This window comes from Protomyctophum bolini (genome assembly GCF_963924005.1).
Source record: "Protomyctophum bolini genome assembly, chromosome: 20".
Taxonomy (NCBI): Eukaryota; Metazoa; Chordata; class Actinopteri; order Myctophiformes; family Myctophidae; genus Protomyctophum; species Protomyctophum bolini.
The window spans coordinates 1,130,251-1,152,758 of NC_137881.1; the positions used below are offsets into that span (position 1 = coordinate 1,130,251).

General features: G+C 44.5%; 1 protein-coding gene across 1 annotated transcript; it reads right to left on the reverse strand.

Annotated features, from left to right (window-relative positions):
• Positions 1 to 1,440: 1,440 nt before the first annotated feature.
• Positions 1,441 to 2,472, reverse strand: LOC308335882 (kelch domain-containing protein 3-like; the record flags this gene model as incomplete). Its single annotated transcript, XM_080793101.1, has 1 exon — positions 1,441 to 2,472. One exon carries the CDS (start codon positions 2,470 to 2,472, stop codon positions 1,441 to 1,443), a length of 1,032 nt encoding a protein of 343 aa, XP_080649227.1.
• Between the last annotated feature and the right edge of the window lie 20,036 nt (positions 2,473 to 22,508).

Below are 22,508 nucleotides of genomic sequence, written 5' to 3' on the forward strand. Positions count from 1 at the left end.
TGATGTCACAGGTCTCCACCAGGGGGATAGGAGTGTGTGAGATGTTTGGCAAAATGTTTAGGAGTAATATAAACTAAAAAAAAATAGTTTTTTTGCAACAATTCTCTTCATTTTGTTGAGGAAATGCAGAGCCAGATCACTCACAGCATCTCTGAGGATGAGCAGGACATTTTGTACAAAAGAGGATGCTTTCCGTCTTCTACCACCACTAACGCTTACCCACGTTTTTTCTTTCCATCCTGGTGTTGGCGCCAGGAACGAGCTCGTTGAACTCCCTCTGGTGTTTAAAAATTTGAACGCACACGGATGGTCGCTGACTGTAAACAAACCAGAAAAGCCTGCCAACATGGCGGCCGCTACCACGTGACACATATGTTAACGCCCCCTCCGGGAGACTTTGGTAGACCCAATAGGTAGCACCTTTTTTTTATGGGTCACGACTCGAGTAAAAATCCCATTTTCTTTTCCTACATTTAAAATAATATACCGTATATATATTTATTTATATTAATCAGACCAGTGTGTGTCCAGTGGAAACCTCGTATGAATCTGATCTCAGGTCAGAATGATTGTGAAACACCTGTGAAGTGAGGGGCGCTCTTACCATTATACATCACCATACATCATCTCATGAACAACAGTATATGTGATTGGTTTAGCCGATCTGCTCGTCTACATGTGACGTAAATGTTCCCTTCGTTGTCGTTAAAAACGGTATTTAATGTTTGTCTTTCCACAAATGTACGTCATATTCGGCGGACCTTTGACCTACTTTCTCCTTTCATTGTCAATAGCAAATATACATTTTAAAACAAACAAACAAAAAAGTCTAAGAAAGTCCACAAATAAAACATATTTATGTAGATCTTCTATTTTCGTTACACCATGCCTCGGGGATCCTGAACCACTTTTCCTTGGGGGGGGGCATCTAGATCATGTTTACGAGTATATACGGAACGGTTAATCAGGTGCGTCCAGATATAGTAGTTATGTAGAAATAACCATAAGAAGTTCCCCAGCAGAAGATCACCAGCAGAAGATCCCATGAGGTCCCATAAGAAGGTCCCATGAGAAGGTCCCATAAGGTCCCATGAGAAGGTCCCATGAGGTCCCATGAGAAGGTCCCATGAGGTCCCGTGAGAAGATCCCATGAGGTCCCATAAGAAGGTCCCATGAGAAGGTCCCATAAGGTCCCATGAGAAGGTCCCATGAGGTCCCATGAGAAGGTCCCATGAGAAGGTCCCATAAGAAGGTCCCATGAGGTCCCGTGAGAAGATCCCATGAGGTCCCATAAGAGGTCCCATAAGAAGGTCCCATGAGAAGGTCCCATGAGGTCCCATGAGGTCCCATAAGAAGGTCCCATGAGAAGGTCCCCAGCTCGTAGCAGCGAGACGCTGGATAAGCGAGAGCCTTGATGTGGAGGGTTAGCATGACGTCAGGCTAGGACCTGAGTCTGAGCATGATCCTCTTGAACACTCTGCCAAGAAGGGACACATCCACGTCCTGTCTCTTCTCTGGATCGGTCGTCATGGATCGGTTGTGGATCTCTGGATCGGTCGTCATGGCTGCCAGTTCCCACCTGATGTTGTGTGGGAGTTCAGACTGCTCCAGATCGTACTGAATAACCGCTAGCTTGCATAGCGTCTTCAGACTAGGATTAAAGTCTAAGATGTGCAGGCCTGATCCAAAAATTACAAAACAGTCGCCCACCATGCAACAGCCCCTATGTTCCATATTTCCATACGGGGGGGGGTTCCCCCGGGGCTTAACCTCCTTCCAGGATAAAGTCTCTGGACTGAATCTCCACAGATCATTGAAGGCCTGACCATAGATGCAGCCACCAATAATGTAGAGCTCTCCATTGTAGGCAAAGGCTGAATGAGACCAGCGTCCTCTTGGGAGAAGCTGTGCAGAAGGTGTGCTGCTCAGCCAGAGGTTAGTCTCTGTGTCAAACACACTCAGGTCGTTGCTGTAACCCCTGCAGTTGAGGTAATTGCCCCCAAATACAAACATCTTTGTCCCGATGATGGTGGCAGAGGGACAATGTGTAGGAGGAGGAGGCGTTCCTCTGGTGATATTAGACCAGACCATCGTTCTGGTGTCTAACTTGTAGACGTCACCACACCATCCTAAACACGGTCGACCAGTTAGAGTTCCTCCGTAGATAAACATGTCCTTCCCCAGCACACAGGCAGAGTGGTTGAACCTGTTCTCTGGAACGCTCCCAGACACACCGAGGCCTCTGAGCCAGACGCGGGCGTCCACATCAAAGCCATGGAGCTGACCCCAAGGGTACCCCCCCCACACGTAGACCACGCGTTCTACGAGCGTGGCCGTGTAGGCATTAGGCAGGTGAGAGAACATCCTTCCTCCAGGCGTCGTGGCCCAGCGCAGAGACACTGTGTTGAAGACATTCACCTCGAGCACAGGATACCGGCCAGACCGTCGCTTCAAACCTCCAAAGCAGTACATCTTGTGTCCGACTGCGACGGCAGAATAAATGGTCGTGACCAACGCTTCTGTCCGATGCAGCGTCCAGTGAAACATAGCGTCGCCACCCGCTGACACAGCGCTGTGTTTCGGCACAACAAGAAAAATCTATTAATCTGAGGACAGTCGATAAAACCTACAAGTCAATACGGTTCCTAAATTATAATTTTTTGATCTGACTATTCTTTTTAAAAGGCTACATGGTTGTGGTGATGACGACAGTGTGATGTCATTGCATTTTGATTAGAGCTGGGACTCGATTAAAAATTGTAATCTAATTAATTAGAAGCTTTGTAAAAAAAATATATTTTTACAATTTTATTTATACATTTTCCAGAAGCTTTGTAATTAATTAATCTCGATTAATCGCATATCAATATTCAACCCGAGAACAGCGAGAAACCTTTTTTTTTTCAAATGTTTTTTGGTATCCCAGTGAATCAATGATTATTGACTACAGGATACCACTCATTTTCAACATTTTACTGTCATTAATATACCTGTTGTGGAAATAATAATAAAAAGTCACCCCATTCTGTGTTGCCTAGTAATATAATAAGGGTTGTTGCCTAATGTGTCGCTGTTTTTCCATAGATTGATGTCTAACAATGAACCTTATGAACCGATAGGAGGGCTCAATATCAACACGATGTTCCAGCAGGAGGTGGGAGGACCTAAGTTATGGGACTGGGAGAAGAGTGATACCTTTAATCTGCCCAGCATGAAGACACACACAGTTAAGCGAATTCTCTCTAGATTAAAAAAAGACGTGACTGAAACTTTGACGGTCGCCCATGAGAAGGTCCCATAAGAAGGTCCCATGAGAAGGTCCCATGAGGTCCCATGAGAAGGTCCCATGAGGTGGTCCCATAAGAAGGTCCCATAAGAAGGTCCCATGAGGTCCCATAAGGTGGTCCCATGAGGTTGTCCCATGAGAAGGTCCCATGAGAAGGTCCCATGAGGAGGTCCCATGAGGTCCCATGAGAAGGTCCTATGAGGAGGTCCCATAAGAAGGTCCCATGAGGTCCCATGAGAAGGTCCTATGAGGAGGTCCCATAAGAAGGTCCCATGAGGTCCCATGAGAAGGTCCTATGAGGAGGTCCCATGAGGTCCCATGAGAAGGTCCTATGAGGAGGTCCCATGAGAAGGTCCCATGAGGAGGTCCCATGAGAAGGTCCCATGAGAAGGTCCCATGAGAAGGTCCCATAAGAAGGTCCCATGAGGTCCCATAAGAAGGTCCCATGAGAAGGTCCCATAAGAAGGTCCCATGAGAAGGTCCCCAGCTCGTAGCAGCGAGACGCTGGATAAGCGAGAGCCTTGATGTGGAGGGTTAGCATGACGTCAGGCTAGGACCTGAGTCTGAGCATGATCCTCTTGAACACTCTGCCAAGAAGGGACACATCCACGTCCTGTCTCTTCTCTGGATCGGTCGTCATGGATCGGTTGTGGATCTCTGGATCGGTCGTCATGGCTGCCAGTTCCCACCTGATGTTGTGTGGGAGTTCAGACTGCTCCAGATCGTACTGAATAACTGCTAGCTTGCATAACGTCTTCAGACTAGGATTAAAGTCTAAGATGTGCAGGCCTGATCGAAAAATGACAAAAGAGTCGCCCACCACAGTCGCCCAACGGCCCATACATTCCATATTTCCATACGGGGGGGGGTTCCCCCGGGGCTTAACCTCCTTCCAGGATAAAGTCTCTGGACTGAATCTCCACAGATCATTGAAGGGCTGACCATAGATGCAGCCACCAATAATGTAGAGCTCTCCATTGTAGGCAAAGGCTGAATGAGACCAGCGTCCTCTTGGGAGAAGCTGTGCAGAAGGTGTGCTGCTCAGCCAGAGGTTAGTCTCTGTGTCAAACACACTCAGGTCGTTGCTGTAACCCCTGCATTTGATGTAATTGCCCCCAAATACAAACATCTTTGTCCCGATGATGGTGGCAGAGGGACACTGTGTAGGAGGAGGAGGCGTTCCTCTGGTGATAATTAAAGACCAGACCATCGTTCTGGTGTCTAACTTGTAGATGTCACTGTGCCGTCCTAAACACCGTCGACCTGTTAGATCTCCTCCGTAGATAAACATGTTCTTCCCCAGCACACAGGCAGAGTGGTTGAACCTGTTCTCTGGAACGCTCCCAGACACACCGAGGCCTCTGAGCCAGACGCGGGCGTCCACATCAAAGCCATGGAGCTGACCCCAAGGGTACCCCCCCCACACGTAGACCACACGTTCTACGAGCGTGGCCGTGTAGGACAAAGGCAGGTGAGAGAACATCCTTCCTCCAGGCGTCGTGGCCCAGCGCAGAGACACTGTGTTGAAGACATTCACCTCGAGCACAGGATACCGGCCAGACCGTCGCTTCAAACCTCCAAAGCAGTACATCTTGTGTCCGACTGCGACGGCAGCACGAATGGTCGTGACCAACGCTTCTGTCCGATGCAGCGTCCAGTGAAACATAGCGTCGCCACCCGCTGACACAGCGCTGTGTTTCGGCACAACAAGAAAAATCTATTAATCTGAGTTGATAAAACCTACAAGTCAATACGGTTCCTAAATTATAATGTTTTGATCTGACTATTCTTTTTAAAAGGCTTCATGGTTGTGGTGATGACGACAGTGTGATGTCATTGCATTTTGATTAGAGCTGGGACTCGATTAAAAATTGTAATCTAATTAATTAGAAGCTTTGTAAAAAAAATATATTTTTACAATTTTATTTATACATTTTCCAGAAGCTTTTACGTCACCATGACTCAGCCATAACCATATAAGGAGTCCCCAAAGCAGCTATACATCCAAAACCCAAATATGTACGAGCTGCGTTCGCTTCCCGCGTTTGCGCGTCTTACTTGTTTATACTCTAAGATGTAGGGGTCCAATTTCATATTTGTGGCAATATATGTTCATATCTCCATACTGACTACACATCTCATGTGAGTCATGTGTGACATGTGTGACATCATGTGTGACATCAGGTCTTCCAGAGCTCTATTTAAAGAATCTCACTTCCTCAGTTGTCCGTCCTACAGCCACAGAAACCGACCGATTAACCGTGTGAAACGATGGATGAAAGGATGGAATCGTGCGAAGAGGGAACGGGAAATTTTGACCCTGATGAGGACGGTGCAGACTGGAGTGACCCTCTAACTGGTCGAGGCTCTCCATTGCAGGAACAGACCAGAACAACCACCTTGTCCAGCACCAACCTAACCGAGCCGTATGAAAGGGAGGCTTTTAGGAAAATTACAAAGTTTGTTACGAAGATGTTGGGATCAGAGTGGTGACCAAATCGTGAACTGCATAGGATAAAATTGGGATTGTTGATGGTTAAGATTCCCGGATTTTTTTCTGACAGTTTTGAACCGGTACGTGATCTAACACTCGCTACCATGTTTGAGAACCCGGGGCATCTCAGCGACATTCCAGATATTATGGGTTCTCCCCTACTGCTGGCCTCACACGTGAGTTCTTCAACAAAGACAAAGACGACCATAGGAGCTTTTTTGAAGCTGAATGTTTCAATGCTCAATGTGTTAGAAGCAAGTTTATCTGCAGCAAAACCCAGTTTGGGGTATACCCAGACATCTGAGATCTCAGTGTCGTCTGGAATTTTAGATGCCTGCAAAAGAGAGAAATGCAAGATCATAGATTCTCTAGATATGAAAAGCCAGACACATTTGACTCTCACAAATGAGGCCTCTAAAGTGGTAGACAAACGCAAAGAATATTACATTGTTAGTGATATCGTCACCACTGCCAACTGTCAGTCGTTTGATGTACGTAAACTATGGAATTATAAGTACAATTTTCTGATAGGATCACACGGCAAATCCGGTGAAGATGCAATTCAAGACATTATTATTCCTGAAGATCGAAATTTCAGTTTCCTTGCAGTCCCCTTGCATTGTCCAGTAAAGGCGTTCAGGAACTGACAGAAAAGGCAACATCTTACATTCAACAATTACAAGAAGTCTCCAAAGTCGCCCCAAACAAAGACTGGGAGATGACAGTTGAAAAAGTGAATGCTCAAGAACTGTATGTTTTACTCACCCGTGCTACCCAGGGACCAACAGAAACCCCAGTTACGTTTCTAAACCGAGCAATGGGATTGAGACAACGACTTCTCTCCGTTCCAGAAGGAGTACAGACAGAACTAAACTTCAACTCAGGACTAATCCAAGATCAGTTTCTCCAATCGGTTGGGAGAGGTCTACGGGATGAACCAAAGTATGCAGACCTCAAGAAATCCTTACAAAAAGACCAGATGGCCGATGATAAACTATTGGCGATAATGAAAGAACTGTCAGGAACAAACAATGATACACCGTGACCTTCTGCAAGTGCATTCACCTTGCCTTCGTGTCAGTGTGAGAGACATCAAGGCACCAGCCGTTGTAAGCAGTGTGAGTGGTTCAACCGTAGGTGTGAACACTGTCGTAAATGTGGTAGGGGCAGTAAACACTGGGCTACCAACCACAACTAATGCAAAAAAAAAGGGGAAGAAATGCCCATACCCGAGGCGGGGGTTGGCGAAAGGGCCTTTCTGTGTGGAGTTTGCATGTTCTCCCTGTGTCCCCTAGGTCTCTGAAACTACCTCCCCCTGGCCAACCGGGGCGCCTGATGGAGGGGAAAGGAACTGGTTGGAATAACGTGTCCCTTCCACGCGCTACGTCTGGCCGGGGGAAATTCCCCTCTGTCAGGTGAAAGGAAGCAGCTTGGACTCCTCATGCATAGAAGGAGGCATGAGGTCAGTCCACTGCCCCCCCCCCCCCCCCCCCAGGTTGGCAGAGGAAGTGTAGCGCCCAGGATTACATTAGATAATTAGCACTGGGTGAAGAAAAAAAAATCTGGGTTACAAAATCGTGGGATAAAAAATATTTAAAAATAAAAGAAAAGGGGGGGGGAAGTAATTTCCCCAAGTGAAGAGGGGCTCAGCTTCATGTCTCCACACCCCTCTCTGAAAAGCAGCAGCAGACAGCTAGACTGGGGGGGAAAAGATGCCTATAGTCAAAAGTGCCGGTTCTAGGCCTTTTGTGGCCCCAGGCGACATTTTTTTATGAGGCCCCCCTCCTGCCTTGCCACGCCGGGGGGGGGGGCAGTAAATTTGCCATGAAAATGCTTCAATCTGGTGCACTTTGAGATAAAAAATTAAGAGATACATAAAATAAAAAAATCTTCTCCCTGTGACGAGGCCCCCTCAGTGGTTGAGGCCCTAGGCGACCGCCTAGTTCGCCTATGCCTAGAACCGGCCGTCCCTGCTGCCAGTGGCGTATAGACTCCGTGGGGTCAAAGACACGTCCCTGCTGCCAGTGACGTATAGACTCCGTGGGGTCAAAGGCACGTCCCTGCTGCCAGTGACGTATAGACTCCGTGGGGTCAAAGACACGTCCCTGCTGCCAGTGACGGAGACTCCGTGGGGTCAAAGACACGTCCTTGCTGCCAGTGACGGAGACTCCGTGGGGTCAAAGACACGTCCCTGCTGCCAGTGACGTATAGACTCTGTGGGGTCAAAGACACGTCCCTGCTGCCAGTGACGTATAGACTCCGTGGGGTCAAAGGCACGTCCCTGCTGCCAGTGGCGTATAGACTCCGTGGGGTCAAAGACACGTCCCTGCTGCCAGTGGCGTATAGACTCCGTGGGGTCAAAGACACGTCCCTGCTGCCAGTGGCGGAGACTCCGTGGGGTCAAAGACACGTCCCTGCTGCCAGTGGCGGAGACTCCGTGGGGTCAAAGACACGTCCCTGCTGCCAGTGGCGGAGACTCCGTGGGGTCAAAGACACGTCCCTGCTGCCAGTGGCGGAGACTCCGTGGGGCCGGCGGGGCTGGAGCCAGGTAGCGTACAGTATGCATAGTACTGTACTCTGCAATAGGCTATTGTTCACAATGAGGAGTAGCCAGATGAGTCAGTGCAATCATGGCATTTAGACATGCTCTTCTGATTATAATCTAAACACTGACACGTTTAAAAAGTGTTGCAAATTAAGTGTTTAGAACCTAAACCGCTTGGGGTTTAGTGTGAAACGTCCCCGTGATGATTATAAAAACATTTCGTCTCTGCCTGCTGCCCATAAAATGCCCAGCAATAGATGCTGGAAATGATGGGAAGAGAGGCAGAAAGCTTAGCTTCACCTGGAAATGATGGGAAGAGAGGCAGAAAGCTTAGCTTCACCTGCATGGGAGTCGGGGCAAAGTGAACCAGGGCAATGCAATAAAATAAACAAATATTAAGCAAAATAAATAAATAAAAAAACGAAACGAAACAAAAATAAAGGTGCGGGCCTCCGGGCTGGTATTTGGTATCTTGTGTTTAGAAAAACAAAGCTGTCTCTCTGTGTGGCTGAACCACATTATCTTCTCCAGGTTAAAAACAAAGCTGTCTCTCTGTGTGGCTGAACCACATTATCTTCTCCAGGTTTCCACACCTATACTAAACATGTTTTGACGTATAGTTCAGGATACAAAATAAAATGGAACTCGCCGTTTATATCACAGTAAATTCGCTCTTCCTCTATATTCATGCCAGTAGAACGGAGTTATGGGCACATATATAGAGAACGAACATGAACAATACTTTTTATCGTAAAACAAATGTTCTCAGCTTTGGTTTCATATGCGATGTGTCCTGTTGACCATTTTTTTAAGTGTGACTTTAACCATAGAGACGTTTACAATAGTGTTATTTTGAAAGCTGTAGAAAGTAACCCAGTTCTCAGAAGTAGGGAAGCACGATATAGTCTGTAGCATAATCGGCCATAACAATGAATGCCATATCGCTATCGGAACGGTCTCAAAATAATACAGATTAATTAATCGGTTTTCACCAGAAAACACAATTAATGAAATTAAACATAAAAAAATCATCAGTTCAATATAAATCGAAGGTTTCTAGTACCTCTAGTCTAGAACAAAAGCCAAATCAAATATGATGTAAAAATTAACTTTACATTTTTCTACATTTAATTTGTGTACTTTGGAAAAGAGTATAGGCTATTTATTGATTGAATACTTTATTAACAGACTTTGGGCCAATCAGCCCCTAGAGGGCCTGTAGGCTTGTTTCCATTCTGGTCCTCTGTATGATATCAGAATGGGTCAGAATCGCTATCGGCAGATATGACCCTGCAGAGGATCGGAGATCGGATATCGCTCATCATTTCGTGTGTGTGTGTGTGTGTGTGTGTGTGTGTGTGTGTGTGTGTGTGTGTGTGTGTGTGTGTGTGTGTGTGTGTGTCCTCTTCTGGGGGACAAGTCCTCTTCTGGGGGGCTGTCCCCAAAAGATTGTGGGTCTTTGACCATTCAAGCATGTTATTATTACAATGATGCTCGTTCATTGGTTCTACATGTGAACCTGATCTCACCATGTTGTCCAGCAGGGGGAGTGGTTCTACATGTGAACCTGATCTCACCTACTAATAAAGTCAACTCAATATAAAGTATAGGCTAATGTTGACATCAACATATAACATTAACATGACAAATGCTCTCACACTACCACACACACACACACACACACACACACACACACACGAAAATGTGTAAGTAATAAGTATATATACAGTTCTAGAGGCATTAGGTCACATGTTATTTAGGATTTATTTTTAACAAATGGCATTTTTTTTGCAGTCACTTTTGGACAAATAGCAGCATTTTCCCACAAGAAAGAATATTTAAATAGGCACAGCCCCCCCCCCCCCCCCCCCCCTCCCTCCTCCCTCCTCCCATCGTCCCCGCCCCACACACATAGCAGAACAGTGTTGCCATGTCTGCTTATTATAAGCGATTTTGGGCTTGTTTTATTTTCTTGTAATTTGTTTTATTGTTTTGTTTTTTGGTGGATTGTTTCTGATTTTTATTTAGAACTTGTTTCCTAATGTTGTTTCAAAGTTTAAACAACATTTAAATAAACTACACTTTATAAACAAGACCAAATAAACAACTACACTTTATAAACAAGACCAAATAAACAACTACACTTTAGAAACAAGACCAAATAAACAACTACACTTTAGAAACAAGACCAAATAAACAACTACACTTTAGAAACAAGACCAAATAAACAATACACTTTAGAAACAAGACCAAATAAACAACTACACTTTAGAAACAAGACCAAATAAACAACTACACTTTAGAAACAAGACCAAATAAACAACTACACTTTATAAACAAGACCAAATAATCAACTACACTTTAGAAACAAGACCAAATAAACAACTACACTTTAGAAACAAGACCAAATAAACAACTACACTTTAGAAACAAGACCAAATAAACAACTACACTTTAGAAACAAGACCAAATAAACAACTACACTTTAGAAACATGACCAAATAAACAACTACACTTTAGAAACATGACCAAATAAACAACTACACTTTAGAAACAAGACCAAATAAACAACTACACTTTAGAAACAAGACCAAATAAACAACTACACTTTAGAAACATGACCAAATAAACAACTACACTTTAGAAACATGACCAAATAAACAACTACACTTTAGAAACATGACCAAATAAACAACTACACTTTAGAAACAAGACCAAATAAACAACTACACTTTAGAAACAAGACCAAATAAACAACTACACTTTAGAAACAAGACCAAATAAACAACTACACTTTAGAAACATGACCAAATAAACAACTACACTTTAGAAACATGACCAAATAAACAACTACACTTTAGAAACATGACCAAATAAACAACTACACTTTAGAAACAAGACCAAATAAACAACTACACTTTAGAAACAAGACCAAATAAACAACTACACTTTAGAAACAAGACCAAATAAACAACTACACTTTAGAAACCAGACCAAATAAACAACTACACTTTAGAAACCAGACCAAATAAACAACTACACTTTAGAAACAAGACCAAATAAACAACTACACTTTAGAAACATGACCAAATAAACAACTACACTTTAGAAACAAGACCAAATAAACAACTACACTTTAGAAACAAGACCAAATAAACAACTACACTTTAGAAACAAGACCAAATAAACAACTACACTTTAGAAACAAGACCAAATAAACAACTACACTTTAGAAACAAGACCAAATAAACAACTACACTTTAGAAACAAGACCAAATAAACAACTACACTTTAGAAACAAGACCAAATAAACAACTACTACTAATAAACTCCCCCCTGGGGACCCCCACACTGTAACTCTGTCATTTCTCGACCGTTTCGGACGTGGGGCTGCTCGTCGGAACCGGGCCGGTGTGGGTCTGGAAGTTCCGGATGCATAAAAACTGCTTATGGTCCCATAGTGGTCCTGGTCTAGTGTCCAGGACCTGTACACAGGACCAGACCTGGTTCTGGCTTACTTGGGATTATTTTTCATTAAATTCAAATGAGCTTTATTGGCATGAGAAAACATAAAAGCAAGTGTCAAAATACAGCTTTAAAAAAAAAAAAAATCAGCTTTTTTTTGCAGTCACTTTGGGACAAATAGCTGCATTTCTTTTTTTTTTTTTTTATAGATTTGTATACATCATGTGTATGTGGATTCAAGTAGGATGCCTACTTGGGTTTCTTTTCACAGACCTCGTGCTTATTATTCCTCTCACAGAACCTGGCAACGCACATAGCAGGACATGTTGGTAGAGTTACAGTGTAGTGGAGAGAGAGAGAGAGAGAGAGAGAGAGAGAGAGACTCCTCTTCTCCACAGCAACCAGCCATCAGCTGGATGGATCTGAATACAATACAATACATACCATGAGGATGGTGGGTGGGTGGGGGCGGGGCTGCTGCAACCAAAGTTGATCTCCAACCCCCCCCCCCAAGTTCCCCCCCCCCCACCCAACACAACCCGCGGTGTGTGTGTGTGTGTGTGTGTGTGTGAGAGAGAGAGAATGAGAGATGTCCTTCTCACCTAGTACATGTGGGCCAGTCCAGGACATATTCTGAACTCCAGAAGCAGGTAAAAGGACATCGTTTTGTTTCTATTTACACCCTGTTCTATTGGCTATGTTTGTGTTTATCTTCTGTGTGTCTTTAATGATGCTACAAACGGAGCACAGTGGATCTGTGTAGCACAGAACAGAGACAATGTGTGAGCTAACTGTAAGTAGCTCCAACATGCCTGCATGGCTGTGTGTGTGTGTGTGTGTGGATATCTATGGCTACACGTCACGAAACATTAAGCTTTTATACGTGAAGGTTTTTATTTGTAACCGATCTAAACCAACGGGTCGTGCATCATGCAGGCATGCAGGGGTTGGGGTTGGGGTTGCATTCCTCAAAGTTCCCAGGCTTGTATTGTATCCTATTATTAATGATGATCCAAGCGTGCGTTTATTTTACTTTGGGAGGGGTTTGTTTGATCTTTTGGTTCTCCTGTGTTGTTGTTGTGCAGCGTGCACGGGCTTTTATAAACGGCTCTCATGCTGCAGTGCTGTAGCAACACACACACACACACACACACACACACACACACACACACACACACACACACACACCAGCCGTTCACCGTTCTGCTGATGTTCCGTAAACTCCCATGCAGAGTTTTAGTGCTAAAACGACCATAACAGAACAGGCTGCTAGCAGTGTCTGTGACGTAGTGTTGCAGCCACTCAGGGCTCTGTAATAGTAGTAATAGTAGTAGTAGTAAAACTACTCCATTTTTTGGGGCTTTTGTTATTTCTGCCACCCCTTTTGCCCCCCAAAATAGACGGCTGGCGCGCATGCGCAGAAGTGTTCTCTCTCTCTCTCTCTCCCCCCCCCTCTCTCTCTGGATGTTTTTACTTTCATTGATTGATTGAAGTATTTACTAACAGTTTGCAGAATTACAGTATACATTTCAAGCACAAAGTCAATACAAATATACTGTTAACTGTGAGTGGACGACCCAATTAAGCATTGCACTTGTTTACAACAGGGTCCACCATGTTCAATTCATCAAAACATTTAGAGACGTACAAATAGACACTTCTATTATAGTTAAAGAACAGAACAGGAATTCATCATAAAGGCATGTTTGTGTGGGTGACTTAATTGAATGATATGATGTTTTCTTCTTGGGATGAATTGAATATGAAGGACCCCAACGTAATGGAAACAAGCCCGGTCTAGCAGACATGCATTGTCTTGATTCAACCTGTGCATTCCTGTGTGTGGGGTTTTATTTTTCACCCTGCAAACTGTTAATACAGTCAGTCAATCAGTCAATGTAATTATATAATGCATTAGTTCACAAACGTTACTTCCAGCAGATTATTCAGTATATTATATATTCACTGTTGTTTTTACTGGGAAGAGCCACTATCATTTGTTTATTATTATTTCAGTTCATATACACTGGATTGATAGATTGAATAATGTATTAAAAGTTTGAATTTTTTTTACAATGTTGCTATAATATGACCAAGAGCTTGTTTCCGTTGTGGTGCTGTGTATTCAATTAATCTCAAGGATGTTTTGGACTGTTTTTGCTGTTTTCTGTAATTTTCTCTTTATTTAGACTGCTTGGATTAATCATTTTATCTGACATGATTGGAATGACTTGTCATTGTTGGCATTGTTGAACGCGCAGGCACGTGTGTGTGTGTGTGTGTGTGTGTGTGTGTGTGTGTGACTGTGTGTGTGTGTGACTGTGTGTGTGACTGTGTGTGTGTGTGTGTGTGTGTGTGTGTGTGTGTGTGTGTGTGTGACTGTGTGTGTGTGTGTGTGACTGTATTTGCCCGCCGGGGACCCCCTTCTGAAAAGGGTTAGTGCCATGCAGTGACCCACACAGACACACACACACACACACACACACACGCACACGCACACACAAATAGCAGATCTCCAAGCTTGTAGATCTGCTATTTTTGAATAGCCAACAACGTATAAATGCATAAAGTGGTTAAAATAATTGTGATGCTGTGTTAACTATACTTTAGCTGGGAACCCCCTGGGGAGTCGGGACCCCCTGGGGTTCTGGAACCAACTATTTAGAGCGTCGCAGTCCCGCCCCCTTTCAATTCAATTCAATTCAATTCAATTTATTTGCCATGTCAACAAGTTGATAGGAATTTGTCTTGGTTCACACTCAACATATACAGACAACCATAGATACACAAACAAGAAGGACAGTACAATACAAAAACAAAAACCAGCAGCATAGGAAATTACATTCAGTTTTTTAAAGTATATCTATGAGTTCAGATGTCTAATGGCTACGGGGTATAAGTGCTATCCCTGAAGCGACATGTTGAGCTCTGGATACTTCTATATCTCCTGCCTGATGGGAGGAGATTGAAGAGGTGATGTGCAGGATGGGAGTTGTCTGCAATGATTTTATTTGCCTTCCTAATTATTCTGGTGGAATAGAGTGGGGAAAGTGTAGGGAGGCGTTCAAGACGACGAGCGAACCGGAAGAGAGAATTTCCCATTCATTTTTTTTGTTCTCCCTATAGACGTTTCATAAAGTATTAATTTAAAGACCCGTAAGACAACATGGGATGGTGACAAATCATGACGATAAACACAGAACTAATACTTTTAACCCATTCTGACCGGGAACCCATTTTGGTGTCAGCATCATGTTGTGCTTTAGCTATTGAAAAATAGCAGATCTACAAGCTCGTAGCGCGCCACCGAGTGGCGCGCTACGAGCTTGTAGGTCTGCTATTTTTGAAAAATCGAAGAACGACTGACATTTTTTTAATCTGATCTCAGGTCAGAATGGGTTCATCAGACCAGTGTGTGTCCAGTGGAAACCTCGTATGAATCTGATCTCAGGTCAGAATGGGTTAAAAGAAGAAAAAGCCCCTTTACTTCTTCTTTATAATTATTGGTTCGGCCCCCCGAAAATATAGTGTCTATTGTCATGATTTGTCACCAGTTGCCTTATTGGTCTGAGGCTTACAGGTGGCCGGTTCGATCCCTGCGCGCTCCCCCAGAGTCAGTGTGGAAGTGTCCTTGAGCAAAGACTCTGAACCCCTGGTTGCTCCTGATGTGCAGGTTGGTGCCTTCATTGCTTGCATGGTTTCCTCCGCCATCGGTGTGTGAATGGCTTAATGTAAACTATAAGTATGTGAAGTGCCTTCGATAAAGGCCGCTATATAAATGCACCATTTACAATTTAGCATTTAAATGGATTAAGGAAAGGAAGGAGCAGGATTGTTGTAGCCTGTCTGTCTGTGTGTGTGTGTGTGTGTCTGTCTGTCTGTCTGTGTGTCTGTCTGTCTGTCTGTCTGTGTGTCTGTGTGTCTGTCTGTCTGTCTGTCTGTATGTCTGTGGCGTTCCAAAGGCTCGGTGCCGTGTGCATAACCTCCAGCTCTGAAGCATTGACCTGCATGAGCCTTTATTTGGGCGCTCATTGTTCTCTTTGTATGCAGAGAGGTTTCCGTGGTAACCACTTTGTTTAGGAGGATTTAAACCACAAACTAATAATAAAACTGCAGTTATTCCGGCAAAGGAAGTTAAACAAACAAACAAACAAACAAACAAACCTGCAGCTTCCTCTTCTTGTAAACCAGAAGGACAAAACAGAAGAAGATGATATTATGATGACTATGGGCCGATTCATACTCCTGTTTCGGCGCTGTAGTGCCGAAATCATTTCGGCTCGTCAGAAAATTTCAGTAGCACCGAAGAGCCGACTTTAGGACGGTACCCGCCCCCCCGAACCTCAAATGACGTCAAATTGTAGGCTCTACAGCGCCGAACCGACTTTTATTCGGCTCTAAAATAGGAGTATGAATCGACCCTATGACAGAGAGAGAGAGAGGGAAGCAACCATCCACAGTGGCGTGCACAGACATTTAGAGGGGCAGGTGGTGCTCAAGTGAAAAGAAAAGGCACCTTGTGCAGCGCATTTTGGGGCGGGAACCCATTTTGGTGCTTTAGCTATTGGCGCGCTACGAGCTTGTAGATCTGCTATTTTTTTTAATTATCAACTTTATTATCAACTTGCTGTTTCTCTGCCAGACATTACTCTATAAGCCATATCTCCAAAACTGGTGGGTCAAACTGAACAACCAATATGTCAATCTTTAAGCTATGATTCCCTGCTTTCATATGACATGAAAAAAACAAAATCCAATGGCAATCCCTCAGTCAAATTTGGCCACATATTATTTGACTCTTGGTCATTTGTTTTGGTAATCTAGAAGCCATGTCTAGGTCCAGTTGCACATCGCAGACAGACAGACAGACAGACAGACAGACAGATGGTCTTTCATGGCGGTATGACATTCCACATTCTGGTGGCATAACAGCAGAACGAATTCATCGTCCCCGTGTTTGGGCCTAATCTGGGGGGGGGGGATGAGGTCGGGTTGGTGCAAACATGGATATACGTCGATGGACCTGGGAAAATATTTAAGATCGTTGACATTCTTTCTTGCCTCGTGGAAACTGACTGTCACTATGTCAGTCTACATAGTGGCTAGTGGTCAGTCCATAGTGGCTAGTGGTCAGTCCACATAGTGGCTAGTGGTCAGTCCATAGTGGCTGGTGGTCAGTCCACATAGTGGCTAGTGGTCAGTCCACATAGTGGCTAGTGGTCAGTCCATAGTGGCTAGTGGTCAGTCCATAGTGGCTAGTGGTCAGTCCATAGTGGCTAGTGGTCAGTCCACATAGTGGCTAGTGGTCAGTCCACATAGTGGCTAGTGGTCAGTCCATAGTGGCTAGTGGTCAGTCCATAGTGGCTAGTGGTCAGTCCATAGTGGCTAGTGGTCAGTCCATAGTGGCTAGTGGTCAGTCCACATAGTGGCTAGTGGTCAGTCCATAGTGGCTAGTGGTCAGTCCATAGTGGCTAGTGGTCAGTCCATAGTGGCTAGTGGTCAGTCCACATAGTGGCTAGTGGTCAGTCCATATAGTGGCTAGTGGTCAGTCCATAGTGGCTAGTGGTCAGTCCACTTAGAAAAGGACTGAAGGAATTCTGTCCAGCCAGCTGGTCAGAGGGTGTGAGTATTAGACTCATGTTCATGTTCAACACTGCTGTGTGTGTGTGTGTGTGTGTGTGTGTGTGTGTGTGTGTGTGTGTGTGTGTGTGTGTGTGTGTGTGTGTGTGTGTGTGTGTGTGTGTGTGTGTGTGTGTGTGTGTGTGTGTGTGTGTGTGTGTGTGTGTGTGTGTGTGTGTGTGTGTGTGTGTGTACAAACTCAACATTGTCCCTAATAATGGCCATCATCATATTTTCTTTATTCTATATTTGTTTACTGTAATCCATCATGGATTACACTCGCCCTAGCCCCCATTTAGCACGATAAAGTTTACATGCATGTAGTTTCATTATATAGACATTCCACTGTTACGTTCTTAGCTTACGCGTATAGGACTCATGATAACTACTTTTTTGTTTGTTTAAGACATTTTCAAAAAGCAAAAGTTCTTTCATAATGTAATTTTGTGTTACAAAACAATTTACAATTTTAGGCATTTAGCAGACGCTCTTAATCCAGAGCGATTTACATTAAGCAAGAACAAAAATACATCACATAAAACATTTATCATGAAACATGCGTAAGCTAAGAAAGTAACAGTGGAATATCTATATGAGATATGAGATATCTATATGAGATAGGCTGAGTGAAAATGTTTTGACATTTTTTTTTGGGAAATGTCTTAAAATGATAATGGAAAGAAATTTTAGGATTATTTTTTGGAGAAAGAGAGGATTATCCTGAGCCGTTGTTTCAGAGGGGAACACAACAGTGGTACTTTAATACTCTGTTGGAACCACATGCAGAGGGAGGTCTTTATCTGGGCATGGGTTACATTCTTGCAGTGGTACGGTTTTAATCTGGTAATCTAGGTCTTATCAGGCAGCATATGTTTGTCACATGATGAGCTGTCACTCTGCCACTCGACGGTTACCATTGTTTAATCCGATCATCTTTTAATTTAACCCATGTTGGGCGGGAACCCCCTTTTGGTGTTAGCATCATGTCACGCTTTAGCTATTGAAAAATAGCAGATCTACAAGCTCATAGCGCGCCACCGAGTGGCGCGCTACGAGCTTGTAGGTCTGCTATTTTTTGAAAAAATCGAAGACAACGACTGACATAGAAACGTGGCTTTTTTCAGAAGACTGTCGGGATGTGGAAGAACGTTTGTTAGAATCTGATCTCAGGTCAGAATGGGTTAAAGCCCCCTGTCTCGGGTGGTGCAGCGGTCGAGTCCCTGCCCACCTGCACCACCTTCCAATCCACACCTTTCTGGGTGTGTGTGTGTGTGTGTGTGTGTGTGTGTGTGTGTGTGTGTGTGTGTGTGTGTGTGTGTGTGTGTGTGTGTGTGTGTGTGTGTGTGTGACTGTGTGTGTGTGACTGTGTGTGTGGATTTTGTTCACAGAACACACCTGATAAGACCGTTGACATTAACCCATTCTGACCTGAGATCAGATTCAAAAAAATGTCTTATACATCCTGACAGTCTTCTGAAAAAGCTATGTTTCTACGTCAGTCGTGCTTTGATTTTTCAAAAATAGCAGACCTACAAGCTCCTACGAGCTTGTAGATCTGCTATTTTTCAATAGCTAAAGCATAGCATAATGCTAACACCAAAAGGGGTTAAACATCGACGATGATAGTTAAATAGAGACTAGGTATGCTAACAATGTTGGAGCCAAAGGGCCCTCCTCCACCTAACACGTTCCTTCACCTAAAACCCTTTTTCACTACTGTGAAAATAGCCAATCTCCACGCTGTGAGGTCGTAGATCGACTACTTATTTATTTTTTCCCCCAAAAAATAAAGTGGTGTGCAAGGCAGGGCAGGGCCTCTAATTAATGTGGGAGAGACGGAACCAAATATCATGTCTTTCTTTTTGTGTTGCTGTATATGTTCAGTTGGTGTCATTGGAGACTCTCGTTGGTGTCTGAGAGAATTGGCTGGACTTTGTTCTCAGTGTCTCGACAGAGCGTGGATTCTGTTCTCAGGATTCTTGGAGAGCCTCAGTGAATATCAGGGTTCTGTGTGAATGAATGTGAACCATGCATTCTACACAGAGCCTCAGTGTGAATGAAGGTGAACCATGCATTCTACACAGAGCCTCAGTGTGAATGAAGGTGAACCATGCATTCTACACAGAGCCTCAGTGTGAATGAAGGTGAACCATGCATTCTACACAGAGCCTCAGTGTGAATGAAGGTGAACCATGCATTCTACACAGAGCCTCAGTGTGAATGAAGGTGAACCATGCATTCTACACAGAGCCTCAGTGTGAATGAAGGTGAACCATGCATTCTACACAGAGCCTCAGTGTGAATGAAGGTGAACCATGCATTCTACACAGAGCCTCAGTGTGAATGAAGGTGAACCATGCATTCTACACAGAGCCTCAGTGTGAATGAAGGTGAACCATGCATTCTACACAGAGCCTCAGTGTGAATGAAGGTGAACCATGCATTCTACACAGAGCCTCAGTGTGAATGAAGGTGAACCATGCATTCTACACAGAGCCTCAGTGTGAATGAAGGTGAACCATGCATTCTACACAGAGCCTCAGTGTGAATGAAGGTGAACCATGCATTCTACACAGAGCCTCAGTGTGAATGAAGGTGAACCATGCATTCTACACAGAGCCTCAGTGTGAATGAATGTGAACCATGCATTCTACACAGAGCCTCAGTGTGAATGAAGGTGAACCATGCATTCTACACAGAGCCTCAGTGTGAATGAATGTGAACCATGCATTCTACACAGAGCCTCAGTGTGAATGAAGGTGAACCATGCATTCTACACAGAGCCTCAGTGTGAATGAAGGTGAACCATGCATTCTACACAGAGCCTCAGTGTGAATGAATGTGAACCATGCATTCTACACAGAGCCTCAGTGTGAATGAAGGTGAACCATGCATTCTACACAGAGCCTCAGTGTGAATGAATGTGAACCATGCATTCTACACAGAGCCTCAGTGTGAATGAAGGTGAACCATGCGTTCTACACAGAGCCTCAGTGTGAATGAAGGTGAACCATGCGTTCTACACAGAGCCTCAGTGTGAATGAAGGTGAACCATGCGTTCTACACAGAGCCTCAGTGTGAATGAAGGTGAACCATGCATTCTACACAGAGCCTCAGTGTGAATGAAGGTGAACCATGCATTCTACACAGAGCCTCAGTGTGAATGAAGGTGAACCATGCATTCTACACAGAGCCTCAGTGTGAATGAAGGTGAACCATGCATTCTACACAGAGCCTCAGTGTGAATGAAGGTGAACCATGCATTCTACACAGAGCCTCAGTGTGAATGAAGGTGAACCATGCATTCTACACAGAGCCTCAGTGTGAATGAAGGTGAACCATGCATTCTACACAGAGCCTCAGTGTGAATGAAGGTGAACCATGCATTCTACACAGAGCCTCAGTGTGAATGAAGGTGAACCATGCATTCTACACAGAGCCTCAGTGAATATCAGGGTTCTGTGTGAATTAAGAGGCTCTTAATCCAGAGCGACTCACAGTAAGCATTAAGAACAACACATGGCAACACGTCACATACTGTAGAAAGTATAGTTATGGTGAATCATGTGGAATATCTAATATCTATATCATGAAACTATGTGCATATTATGTTCACTATGTCTACAGACTTACAATGTCATGAATGTGAAGCATGCGTTCTACACAGCAGGTGTGGAGGCCGGACCCGGACACAGGCTGTCCGGGGTCCCCCCCCAGAAGAGGGGGGGGATTTACCCCCCTTCCCCCCTCTTCTGGTTGGTAGACTTGTAGTCTACTGTAGCCTATATCTCGATGCTGTCGGACAGTAGATCTGCTATTTTTGAAAAATCGTGAAAATGTGTCGCAAATATAATATTCTTTCAGAGCGCTCAAATCTTTGCTTCTGGGGGGAGGGGTGTGTGTGTGTGTGTGTGTGTGTGTGTGTGTGTGTGTGTGTGTGTGTGTGTGTGTGTGTGAACGACACTGACCATGAAGACGCATTCTTAACATGAAATGCTGTGAATGTCACACACCCTTTCCTCCCCCTCATGTGGACTGGAGTTTGCTTTTTAGAGTTAGCCAAACTGCAAGTTTGGCTAACTCTAAAAAGCAAACTCCACATGTCCCAACATTTTATTTACCTGGCATAGTGTCGACCCCCTTACCCCTGTGTGGGATCACTGGGTAGACTGGCATAGTGTCGACCCCTTACCCCTGTGTGGGATCACTGGTTAGACTGGCATAGTGTCGACCCCTTACCCCTGTGTGGGATCACTGGTTAGACTGGCATAGTGTCGACCCCTTACCCCTGTGTGGGATCACTGGTTAGACTGGCATAGTGTCGACCCCTTACCCCTGTGTGGGATCACTGGTTAGACTGGCATAGTGTCGACCCCTTACCCCTGTGTGGGATCACTGGTTAGACTGGCATAGTGTCGACCCCTTACCCCTGTGTGGGATCACTGGTTAGACTGGCATAGTGTCAACCCCTTACCCCTGTGTGGGATCACTGGTTAGACTGGCATAGTGTCGACCCCTTCCTTACCCCTGTGTGGGATCACTGGTTAGACTGGCATAGTGTCGACCCCTTACCCCTGTGTGGGATCACTGGTTAGACTGGCATAGTGTCAACCCCTTACCCCTGTGTGGGATCACTGGTTAGACTGGCATAGTGTCGACCCCTTACCCCTGTGTGGGATCACTGGTTAGACTGGCATAGTGTCGACCCCTTCCTTACCCCTGTGTGGGATCACTGGTTAGACTGGCATAGTGTCGACCCCTTACCCCTGTGTGGGATCACTGGTTAGACTGGCATAGTGTCGACCCCTTACCCCTGTGTGGGATCACTGGTTAGACTGGCATAGTGTCGACCATCCCCAATTCATGATGAATCTCATAGCATTATTGATGATGATATAATCATCATTTTATATCTTTTCACATGCTTGGCAGTTCTGCTAAATTAGTTCTACTGTAATTATTATCATGGGTTATTACTTTATGGGTATCAATTATCAGTCCTTAAGTCACACACAACAGTAGCAGAGTGCAGAGCTTGTAGATTTGATACCTTTTGATGCTTTAGAATTTTTCTTTTTATCCTGAAAAGTAACGTTTTC